The sequence below is a fragment of the Gallus gallus genome, chromosome 3, assembly GCF_016699485.2.
Source record: "Gallus gallus isolate bGalGal1 chromosome 3, bGalGal1.mat.broiler.GRCg7b, whole genome shotgun sequence".
Taxonomy (NCBI): Eukaryota; Metazoa; Chordata; class Aves; order Galliformes; family Phasianidae; genus Gallus; species Gallus gallus.
Genome location: NC_052534.1, coordinates 40,881,469 through 40,894,622, shown reverse-complemented (window position 1 = coordinate 40,894,622; position 13,154 = coordinate 40,881,469). Strand labels below are relative to the sequence as shown.

General features: G+C 35.5%; 1 protein-coding gene across 5 annotated transcripts in view; it reads right to left on the bottom strand.

Annotated features, from left to right (window-relative positions):
• WDR27 (WD repeat domain 27) overlaps positions 1–13,154 on the bottom strand; it is a 101,526-nt gene that overhangs the window by 41,971 nt on the left and 46,401 nt on the right. For all 5 annotated transcript variants that reach the window (XR_005858276.2, XM_040697663.2, XM_003640958.6 and 2 more), the window contains one exon: positions 9,704–9,806. Coding sequence is in view for 4 of the 5 variants with exons in the window: in XM_040697663.2 (XP_040553597.1) it covers positions 9,704–9,806 (103 nt within the window). In the remaining variant the exon portion in view is untranslated. The remainder of the gene's footprint in view (positions 1–9,703; positions 9,807–13,154) is intronic.

Sequence of the window (13,154 nt, the reverse complement as noted above, 5' to 3'; positions counted from 1 at the left end):
CATATGTACATATAATCTGCTACAGACTTCAGCCAAAGTCAATTCCTTTTTTTTATATTAAGACTTTTTTTTTTTTTTTTTTTTTTGGTAATAAAAATACTGATTCAGGAGATACTGGTATTTTCTTTCCATTCCTGTCCAAGGGTCAGCCAAAAGTAAAAATCATTTACCTGTACCAATAGCTTCCAAACAGGTTTCCTGCAACCATAACCACATACTTACTTGTGTTTCCATTCACTTGAAGTTTGGAGAACATTTGGAATAGTCAGTTTTGATTAACCCACAATGTAAGAGTGTATTTAGCACCTAATACAAGCTTACACTTTCTTTAAATTTGTAGCAAGAGTCAGGGAAGAAGGGTGAAGGTCCTTTCTTGGAGAAAAGAATTTATATCCAAATGCAAAACTACTTAATTTTAATACACTGGTAGAGAGGGTGTGCTAAATAAACTGACTCTGCCTTCAAAGTAAACTTATCCCCACCTGTTCCAACTGCCCTCTGGTCTAATCCATGGTCATGTACATTTGAGTCAAATCATTTACATGCTTACACCCTTTCAGGAAAAGGGAGGAGTGGGAAGCAAGTCAATAATAGTAACACTGAAGACACAGTAGAATAATTCTTTTTATCAGTTCTTGCATGGAGACTGAAAAGCAACAACCGTTGAAATACACATCTTTTCTAGACACTGTAGTTTTAAATTGGAGTGCCTTCTTAACGTATTAATCATTTAAATAAATGAATAAGTAAGAAAATAAGGAAATCAAATATAAAAGACCCTAGCATCTAACATACTTAATATGACCTTACACAAATAGAGATTTCTTCTTCAGAAATCTTGCATGGAATGGCCAAAGTCATCCTTTTCCTGAGACTACTTAGTGTAATATTTCAAATGAGCTCCAGCAGATGGAAGCATTAGAGTATCTGGTGGGAAGATAAATAAATAAATTTACACTTTCATGAAAGACATCTGGATTTATTACTAAGATATTAGCCTCCCTTTGCCTCCATTAGTGTCATTACATCTGGTGCACAGTCCCTTGCTACGTGATATAGTTGTTTGGCTTGCATTCCATCAATCTGTTTACACTGGCCCCATATCTCCCCCTGAACTGTGTATTTTTCCTTAATCCCAAGCTTAAGAAGCACCTGAAATACTTGTTCTAAAATGTAAAATAACAATCGGCCTGAAGCAGACACCTAGCATGGAAAGTTTCAGCACAGAACATTCCTGGTTACAAACAATTGAAAACAGAATTATAGTGGAAAGTGTTAGACTACTGTAATTACATGCATCAGTGCCAACTCCACACATAATAGAACAGTTTTTGCAAGTATTCTAAGCACTGATTAACACTCTTCAGTCCTGAGACATGTTATACAATAGTAGCGCGGAAAATCCATTCAAACCCATCCCCGAAATATTGAATACAATATGCCCTTTGAGAAACTCTGCACTTCTAATACAACTTGTTGCAGAAGCTGTTTTGGTAGTCGCAAGAAATTGCCTATTACAGTAGGATCCCAGTTTCCATTTGAGTTGCTTCCACAAAAGGAGTAATGGTTAAAATTAATAAGGTTCTTCGTTATTAAAGCTTAATATTATCAAGATCAGGTCTTTCAAAAAACAGGGTATACTTTTCAAACATATCAGTATACTGACAGTTACAGCTAACACAGTTTAAATTTTCCTCACTAAAGAAGATTATATAAGAAGATCCAAACCATAAGTGAGTTTTACTTCTGTAAGCCTTCCTTCTATGAAACTTCCAATTTATATTTTTTTTCTGATTTTACTTTCTATTTAATTAGTCAATTTCAAAGCTTTATATATACGCTTCTTTTTATTTCTATGCCTGTGGTATTTATGTAGCACCAAATATTGTTGTATTTAGGTTACTTTTATAACACACTTGGGTATGGAAGAGTGCAGAATTATTATTAAAGATTTTGCTTTAGGAAAATTTACCTCCCCTCTAGTTACAACTAGAAGCAGAACTGTTGGAGCATATCCACCCTGCAAATGGCTCTTCGACTGTTGCAAAGACTGTCTTCCGCATCAACTTTAATTGCATTCCTTGTTTGTGGAATGTTATTGATTGTTTGACAAAACAGCTGCTCAAGCGTAAGAGAGAATTTCATTAGCTTTACAATGGATTGCTACATATTAATAAATTTCCAAGCTCAGTGCAATCAACTACAAAGACAATAGGACATATGTACCAATGCCACAAAATTCTTCAGATATGTACTAAGCTATACATACAGAAAGCCCAAGACCTATGATTGTAGACCTATATCCATGCTCTTTTAGCATCCCACTGGATTTGATGGACACAGGTAACTATTAAACATGAATGAAATTTGGGTATTTATATCTACTCTGATTTCCTATTTCACCTACATTTAAATATGGGGTATTTCCTCTAAAATTAACATTCTTCAGCAAGAAGCTAACATCTAGTATTTCCACTCTGCTGGCAGAATTACCCACCGTAGCAACCCCTTGCTGACCTGAGGATGCATGACGTAGGAGATAGAGTCCCACTGAGTGGGACAAGACATCAGTCTTAAAGGTTTACACAGTAACACACTGTAGCCTCACAAAGTTCAGTTTTGACAGGCTACTAGAAAAGAGATGTTCTGTAGTAGTTACGTAAACACGCTTAGAATCATACAATCATTTGAGTTGGAAGGAACCCCCAAAAGTTATTAAGTCCAACTCCCCTGAAATGAACAGGGACATCTACGGCTAGATCGGATTGCTTGGAGCCTGCTGCAGGCTGACCTTGAAGGTCTCCAAACATAGGGCATCCACCACCTTTCTGGGAAACCTGTCCCAGTGCCTCACTACCCTTAATGTAAAACATTCTTCCTTATATCCAGTCTAAATCTCCCTTTTTTTTAGTTTGAAGCCATTTCCCCTTGCCCTATCAAAGTAGATCCTGCTAAAGAATCTGTATCACTTCCTTCTTACAGCCGTGCTTTACATACTGAAGACTGCTCTCATGTCTCCCTGGAGCCTTCTCTTCTCCAGGCTGAACAGCCCCTGCTCTTTCAGCCTGTCCTTGCAGGGTTGGTGTTCTACCCTTTTGATCTTTTTTTGTGGCCACTTCTATAGCCAGCAGAAAACTTGTCACTCCTCTCAACTGCTAACCTGGATTTATGTTGGTCAGTTTTGAGATGTAGAGACGCCATAAATAAAGCAGTAGTCTGAGCTGACCAAGAAGCAAACAAGAACAACTAATGTGCTCGTGTTCATAGAATTCCATGGTTCATAAAATAATCTACCACAGCTAAGATTTTCAATCACCTTCAAAGATATACCCAATGAGACAGCAAAGTAGCAGTATACTGCAAAGTCATTCCTGTGTTAATAAGAGAGCAATATTTACCTCTTCTCTCCTAGGACAACAGTCATAGAAGCCAATCACACTCCCAAAGAGTCCAAGAAATTGAGGTTCAAAAGTAATACAAAGATGTATTCTTCCTTGGAACGGGATAGATTTTGTGTAACAATAGCTGGCAGCGAGGTGGTTGCAATCCCTGTCATTCATCCTCTGCCATTTATATTCCTCTGCCAAGCAATGTCAGTTATGCTTTTTCCACAGTAATCATTGCTAATGCTATTTTCTCCAGATGTTTTCCTTTAAAGCTGAGTTAAACAATATGGACATATAAAATACAATTTGAACAAAATATAATTGAGATGTTTATAACACCGAAACCCAAAATATCTCAGATAGTCCCTACCACTGCTTCATATAATACATTCTGTTCTGCAAGCCCTCTGGTACAAAACGTAGACCAAGACAATAAATACTAACAGTGCTATCAGACATTTCGAAAAGCAAATTTCCAGAAGCTATCCTACTTGTTTCCAAATTCAATATTAAAATCAATGAGCATATTCTGTTGATCAAAGATAACTAACAGAAACATCACTGATAGCATAAATTTATAACTCCCAAGAGATAATGAACTACACATAAATACACCTTCTGAACTATTAGCACATCCTATCTCCTCCATATACATACATCTATAGCAGAATACCTTTCTCAAAACCCCACGCCTTCCTTCATCTGTAATCTTTTATCTTCCATTCATTACTACCTAAAAAGTTTTAGTGAAATCACGGTCTCAAGAGAGAGGCAAACCACCACATAGTTTCATCATTTACATTTTGAGGATCTGGGGATGTTTTTCTTTTTACTACTGAGATAACTTAATATAATTCTGGACCTAATCAGATTTAGTCTGTAAGCATAGTACACCATAGATACAATGGGAAAGATTTCCATGTAAATAAGATCAGAATAACCAACTGCAGTAGTAACAAACAGAGGTAGGTTTGTCTTAATTTTTCACTCAAAGAAAAAAGCACAGAGGAAAAACATCATTGTTCAACTCTGTTTTACAAATCAGAACTGAGCCACAGAAAGACTAATATGATTAATAATACAGTAATCAGCAGCACAAGAGAAGAAGATACATATAAAAGAAAATATTGCTGGCAACCCAACCTCCAAATGAGTTTTGGTGATTTACTTTGGTCTATCTTATCTGGTTTTGTGCATTGAACACCATTAACACAGACAGCATTCAGTTTGCTCAAGAAGCTGCTCTTCCAGTTCAGGCTCATTGAAAAGGAATTGAGCAGAATGATCCAAGACCAATGTGAAATACAAATCAAAACACAGAAAATGAGGAGAGAGATGTGCTTCAGAGAGGGTTCTGCAAAATCCGTATAGAACTAAAGAACAAATCCTCACTGAGTTAGTGCACTTCCTCACCCCAGATCAACAACCCCAACACCCACACCTTCATATTTTTTTAATTACTTTCAGTGATGGAAGTGTTAAATATGTCAATAATTAATTTAAATTTATGTAGACAGTTCAAAATAATTTAAGCATCGAGATTGTCATCCACATTTCCATGCCACACATTTGTATAACGTCATCACAAAATAGTTGAGGTGATGATCAAACTGGTTTACCTCCTGCATTAAAATTCTTGAAGTACTATGACAGGTTTTTACTAGTACTAGTCATTGTATAGACAGGATATAGGAATGGTGGTTAAAAAAACTGAAATGCTTTAAATATAATGTTGTTTAAATATTATGATTACGTCATTTAAAACACTATGAAAATTCCACATTTGAATTCCAGACTTTAGCACAATGTTTTTGTTAATTTTCTTAAAATGCTTACTTGAGATTTCTGAAGAACAAAGAATTGAGATACCACCAGAAGTAGCTAACGTACTAACCAGGCTTGTTTGTTTTTGTTTTGGTTTGAGTTTTTTTGTTTTTTAGTTTTTGACAATATGTTTTTCAGGTGCAAAAAAGATATATTTTTCTTAAATTTCTGAATGATAATTCTTCAAACAAGTAGGGATTAGAGCACTTGAATAAAAATTATAACCCTCTTTCAGTTTGTAGAAAAACTAGGTGCAAAAGATACTGATTAATTTAATAAAGAAAAAAAATTGTTTCAAGCTAGGCAATACTTTCCCTCAGTATAATAAAGCAGAGGTTGTCCAAAGTCAAAATATAAAATACAGTAGCTATAGAAGTCTGACTTCAAAGAACATTTCAGTATTGTTAGCATTGTAACTACCAAATTTGTATCCTAGTAATCCAAAAGGAGGACTTCCCATCCTGCGCTGGAATATATGATGTCCTGAAGTAAGCATGCACAAAGTGACTTGCTAAAGTTCAAACAAGAAGTTTGAAGACCAAAAACATCTTTCTTCTCATAGAGAACTTAAGAAATCAGCAAGGAACAGTACTTAGAACTTCACTAAAGCAAAAATGTGTTTCCCTACAATGAATAAAGCATTTTCAAAAAATCAGTATACTGTGAGATGTTCAATCAAAGGAACACTGGGGAAAATAAGGAAAAAAATCTTAAAATATTTAAGCTACTTTAAATGGTAAAACTCCTTTCATTGCGGTTTCTCAAAGCCAAAATATATGTGACCAAGTAGATGATGACTTTAACAGATAGCAGCACTTTTTTTTTTTTAATACATTTCTGAGGGACAAAAAAAAAAAAGAAATATTTTTAAAGTAACATATCTTGATATAATTATGGATAAAAATAAAACTAAGAATCCTGTTACGTAATTCCCTTTTTCATTCTCATCAAATAATTTATTAATATAATCCAACATGAAAAGTCATGAAAGATTATCTGGTTTCAGATGGTGAATTTTATGACTAAGGAAATATCAGAGAATAAAACATTAAATATATTGCTCAGTACATCTGAAATTCTATGTGGAATATCAACCTTTGTAACTATTTATAACTGTCAACTACAAACAAATTGTACAGTGTGCATTATGCCAGATGCAGAATCTTGTACCTGAAAATAACTGAGTCAGCAAGTACAACCATGTCCACCATTCACAGGCTAACATACCACTTTGGATACGACCCCTGACAAGCATGTGATCAGCATCATTTGTAAAGTGAGAATTAACTATAAAACCAATATTGCACAGATGTTAACATTCAGGAATTCTGCAAGTGATTAGGATTGATGCATAAGTATCAAATCAACATACCCTGTCTTCCGTTCCTCCTTTCACTGTCGATGTCCTTCTGGAGACAAAAAACCTCTACCAATCACTGAATTTGGTGCCTTCACATTTTTTGGAAGTCTAAACTTGATCTCAGATTTAGAACATGCTTCAAAGGCATCACTATAGGTAAAATCCTGCACTTCAGTAAAAAGCTTAAATAAAATGGAAGACAACTTCATACGATACCCTTGTGCTTTCATTACTGATGTAGCAACCTCTTACGCTGAAAAAAAACCTCTGGGTTTTCAGTACGGGTCAGTCAAACCCAGCCTGTGAGACTTGACATGGAAACAGACTTATAAATTAGCAAACTGCATTTCAGCAATGGGGCCGAAATGTGCCACTAAAGTCCACAGTTTGAAGAGAAACAAAATAATCTGAAAACAATTTAAAGACGCAAATCTTTATTACTGCATTCCCTATTTCATTTCTGGGAACTTGGAATTTATTCAGAGAGCCTCAAAGTATTTAAAAAAAAAAAACGACAACAATGAAAAAGAAAAAAACAAATTAGACATGAAGTAAAACAGTAACTAGGTCTACACTGAGCACAGGAACATTTCTATTTTTAAAAGAAGCATTTCAGACTTCTCAAATACTTTTATCCTTTTAGAATAAGCTTTCATTGATCAGATAATATTTAGGTAAACATTTTTCTACAGAAACCAGGAAAATGGAAATCTAAACCCAGCAGCAATATTTGCCTAACATCCTTGGCACTATTCCTTGATAGTAAGATTCAAACTGTCCACTTGTTAAACATCCAGAAATTATATCAAAGAGTCAACTCACTTCATTTGTAGCCTTTGGCTCTTTTAAGATGAAAACAGGAACTGATATTAGAAATGCTAACTTCCTAGATTTTTTAATCACTATGAATTATGGAAAGGCTTATCACAGTTCAAAACCAGGATACTGTGGGTATGTGCTTTGATCAAACTGTCAGGTCCTACACAGGTTGTTGGCAAAGGTTTTTTTCAAGTGGGAGTAGTCAGGTTTGGGAACACTTGCAACACATGACTTACAATATGCGCACACACAAAAGCAGTTCACATGAAAGTAAGAGGTGACTTTAGTCAAACAGAAGCTATACCAATCAGTTTTTGTATCAAACAGGCAGTATTCTTCATAATAGAGTAAAAGGCAGACAGAAGTTGCAACTCTTTGTAAGATTTTTCACTTTTCTTACTCTTTGCCCTGTAAGAATATGGTTTGGATTTTGCTGTTAATCAATGCAGACAGCACGTATTTCTCTCTGGCAAACATCGCAAACTACAAAAGGCATTTTGTGATTAGTATTTCTCAGTTATATCCCAGTTCTCCCCCATCTAACTTAAAAATCAATCATATTTGTTAACTATAGGGTGCAAGCATAGCATGTGATAAACTAAACTCCAAGATGATTGAGTTGTAGTTACTGGTCAGTGGAAAGATACATTTCATTATTTAGGAACAACCAAATAACCTTTTACCAGCACTAATACGTTTTTACAGCTTTTATAATTCCAGTGGACATTAACTCGTTGAATATTATCTGCAAAAAATATCTGACTTCTTGGTACTCTTAAAGCTGTTTCAGTTGCACATCTGTCCATTTGTCAGAATGTTACTAGTTTAACAATATGAATGGACTATTCCTTGTCATGTTCAATTTTTTTTTTTTTCAAAAAGAAAGACAAAAGTATAATCAGTCAAAATGTTTCAAAGAGAGGTCTATAAATGTCCCTAAACTGTATTTTGTCCTAACAGTAGGGCTGTAGCAAGTTTCCCAGAATCTGAAAATTGACTCAGTTTTCCAGAGGGGACAACAAGAACAATGAAAGATCTCTATGGACATGTGACGCAAATTATACAAAATTCCAACCCATGAGCCACACTAAAACATATTGACTGGCACTGTGCCCACCAGGGACTACGTGCCAACTGGAACAGGATGCAATCTAGCTATTCAGCTTCCTATAATTGGCTACCAATTGCCAAGAATTTGGAGTATGGGTAAAATCATACTCTATAAATTTATTTTCTATCAGCAGCCTTTCTTAATAAAAGCTTTATTGCAAAAGAGAAAAGTTTTTACAACGACACCTCTTTTTATACTATTCATCCTCAACCTTAATTAGAATCTCAACTAAACATATAATACACGTCATACGTTGAGATCAATATTAGATATGTTTCATTTTACAAAGTAAAAGCTTCTGTTCTGTATTGAAAACTACGATCTCCAATGCAAATTACCAGAAACTTGAAAAATATATCTTATCATGGAAACCATGAGAATATACTAGTCATTGCCAAACCTCCAGCAATCTGGATTAAATCTAATTTAATGAGTCACCTAGAAAGACCTAGAAGTTAGACAGCTTTCCTAACCAACTATTTGGAAGAATGTATTTATAAGCACAATTTTGAAGAGCAATACTACTACCTCGCAAGTATCTCTCTCTTAGCAAACACCAGGAAAAACATTGTGCCAACAACACAGGACACTAAGTTAAAATTATGTGCAAACTCAGACAGGTAGCAATACACTTCTACTCAAGACTCTTTGCTAAGAGTAGCTAATTTAAATATAGTAGACACTAGTGAGAAAAGACCTAGTTGGCGTAGGGTGCACAAACAATTCTAAACACAGGTGAGGATCTTTTAATTTTGTATTTGATGTTCCTAAGAAACCAGCAATGGAAGCTTCATCACCCTGTGTTTGGTTGCCTAGATAAATTGATGTGTAGTTGCTACACAGTTCCTATGGTCAAATACATAAACACTATACACACTGCATAAAGCCACGTTGCAGGCAATAACATTCTCCTGAACTTTGATGGCATATGACAACTGAGAGTCAAGCACTGTGAAAACTTTGAGAAATTAGCTCTTAATCACTACAAGTGACAAAACTTGATCATTTCCCACACATAGTAAAGAAAATAAACATTGGGAATCAATTGTTGGTGCTACATAGTAATTAAGCATATAAAAGTGCAATTAACCTCAGTTTTGCATGTTAAGCTGAATCTTAGGAATATGCATGAAAGGATTGCATTGCATACAATACAAGTAGCTCATTTAGTTTCAGAGGAAAATAAACAGAACCACTACTTACACACTTGTCATCTGATCCACTGGCTATAAACTTCCCACAAGGAGATACTGCAATTCCACATGGGTAGGAGCGGCTACCATGGCCTTCAAATCGACGTTCACACCTTCAGAGAAGTTTCAGAAAATCTTATTAATGAAAAATAAAGACTACCTCTTTTACTGCCATTCTCATGAAATTCTGCTTAACTTGCATCATTTTTCTTAGTCTACAAATTTAACTAAGGCAAATACACTAATTAAGTTATAAATCTCTGTCATAGGATTTGTGAAAACTGAAAGGCATTAGAAGAGTATCACTGAATAAAAATAAAAAGAGCACAAAATACTACAGGAAAATGCCCAAGCCCATCCTTTGGCCTTGTTTAGTTTACAAAGGTAAAAACATCACTAGCATTTAGAAACAATGCCTGCCATTAAACTACCATAGTTAGTTACCATAGTACCATATGATAGAATGGCTTAGGATGGAATCAGCATTAGACACCATTCAGTTCCAACCTCCCTGCTGTGGGCATGGCTGCCACCCACCCACCAGACCAGGCTGCCAATGGCCCCATCCAACCTGGCCTTGAATGCCTTCAGAGATGAGGCATCCACAGCTTCTCTGGGTAGGTAATCTCTCACTTATTTGTATTACCGCAGTGTAAAGGAAGGAATGCATTTAAATTTAACAGAAGGAATGAATTCCCTACTTTTAATGTTAATATTGCAAGATAGCATTACTAGCATTATGGAGTAATTTTTTGATGTCTGGGCATACCTGGGCAATTTAAAAAAAAATAAAAAATAAGTGAAATGAAGATTATTATCCATGAACTGTGATAGTTTTGTAATCACAGCAAAACTAAGGCAAGAATACAATTTATAGTTGTTTCAATGTTAAAAGGCATTTTAACACATGCAATACTTAGAGCTCCTATCACATTCAGAATGATTATTTATAAATGTGTGCCTCGTTTAAAAGTTTAATTAAATAAATGACTTTTCACACTGTCTGATAGTGATAGGACAAGGGGGAATGATTTTAAACTAAATTATTATAAACTAAAAGGGAAAAGATTTAAAATAGATATTATTAGAACATTTTTTACTCAGGGTGGTGAAGCACTGGCACAGGCTTCCCAGATAAGCTGTGAAAGCCCCGTCCCTGTGGGGATGGGGCCCTGGGCAGCCTGATCTGGTGGGTGGCAGCCCTGTCCATGGCAAGGGTTGGGACAGATGGTTGTTAAGGTCTGTTCCATCCCAAGCTATTCTATGATTCTATACCTACAAGAAGTTACAATTTCAAAACTGACATAATAATTTGCATTCTTCTTTTGCCTTTATTATGAATGTTATCACACAACCTTTTGCCTTACAAAACAAATGTTTTGCCATCTCTTAGCTGTCACATACTCTTCATGTATGCTAAGTCAAGGAACAAAATTGAAAGAGTAAAAATCTCCTGCCAAACCTGTGATACACAATTTTCCCTGGCCAGTAACGTCATGAACGCTGTGTTAATTCAGTTGACTGAACTTGCTTACAGAAATGTCTGTGTTTTTAAACCATTTTGTTCTTTTTCAGATGTATATATGTCTGAATGCCAAGTTGATCTTGTTTACCCATGTGAAACAGGCAAACAAACAAAACATTACTTTGTGGCTGACTCAAAGTATACTAAACAAAGCACAAAAAGGACACCTTTGAGTGCATGAAAATGCATCACTTAACAGAGCTTAACTCTCAGAGATTATATATTTGATTGAACCTCTGTATAAAAAAAAGCTACTGATTTCAGAGGACTTTTTTAGTATAGAGTAACAAGAATTTACACATATAGAGTAACCAGATTTTGCACCTCAGGCTAGTTCTAATATAATACTACTGTAAACAGCACAATTTAAGAGAATAACAGTTCAAAAAGAAGTAAATTATCAGGACACTCAATTACTGTAACTACTACATAAAAACTTTCTTCCATTTCAGTTTCCACATAGCTCTTGAGTTCATGTTCAGAGACTTTCAAAAACTAATGGATGCCATTGAATAACCTGCCTCTATTCAAGCTTCCCATTGTCAGTAAAGGAAAACATCAGCTACCTCAGACTTCTCTCAAAAGGAGCACTCTATCAGATAAGACTCCGAAGGTTAGATAATGTAGAACAAGTAGCAGAATTATATTTTCAGAGAGAAAAATGAGCAATATTCATAATTTCTCTGTCACTCATGAACATGCCTCCAGGGATCACCTTACATCTTTGGGTAGACAACTAGCCATAAGGATTAGCTCACAGAGTTTAAGCCCTCACTCCATAAATGCTGATTTCCCTGTTTCTTCTTCATAGAAACATCCACAAAGAAATCACTGATGACCTCTTTGCAAAAGAATTTGACTCCTCTGCACCTACATCCAGTAACTCAGTTCTCTACCTATGAATGGATTCATAAGAAATAACACAGTTCCAAGGCTTCCACTGATGTTTTTTCTGCTACACTACAGCAGTGTAAAACAAAGGCTGAGTCATAGGACAGTACAACTTTTCCCCTTGCTAGTACAGCCACAGTTAATAACCAACAACCCGGATTCCATTTTCTTAGTTGTTCCCCATTACAGACACGTTGTATGTTCTATTACAAGTATAGGTACTATCCCAATCCCTCAAAATTCTGCTATCAGTTCACATTTCAAAAAAGTGATTCCAGTTAAAGTTTCCACACAATCTGGCAGAAATTTTGCTATGCTATCTATTACCTCCAGATATCTCCAGGTACTACAGCGATGAAAAGTAGTAAAAAAAGAAGCCTTTAAAAGATAGCTGCTATTACACACACAATTTTAGCTTGTTCTAGGAGTTCACTTATTTCAGCCATTATTTTCCCCCTGTTGTGTTGAGTAGCAACAGGTAGTGATCAAATTTATTTTGGACATTGCAAGCTTTCCTGAGCCAACTGGCATGCTGTCCCAGCCTCCTAAGAATAAATCTCTGGTCAGAACTTTTCAGGGGTTACCATGGCAAACATCTGGTAATTGCAGGAGACAGCAAATAGCCAAGTTTTCCCTATGTTTCCCAATGTACATTTTTTTGGAAAGTAGTCTAAAAGCTGTATCTTATGTCACAAACAACTTGTAGAATACTGGGGAAAAAATGTAACATTTTTTCTGTCATTTAAAGAGAAAGATACCAAAATAATACACCTTGATATATCAGGGAATGCATAAATGCGTCTACTTCATTCTTCTTGCTATATTCAGAATAAACTTGGTAGTAGTCCAAAGCTTTCTTCTTTTTAAATCACCTCATCTTTTACTCTATTACTTCGTCCCTGTGCTCCACTATTTGCTCAGAGAACCTGCAATACCAGCAGATCCATTGAGATGCTATGAATATCCAAGTATAACCTGACAGGAGTAGTAGCTACCTCAGATGTACTGTACACGTGGGTTTCATTTAAAACACATACTGAACTCT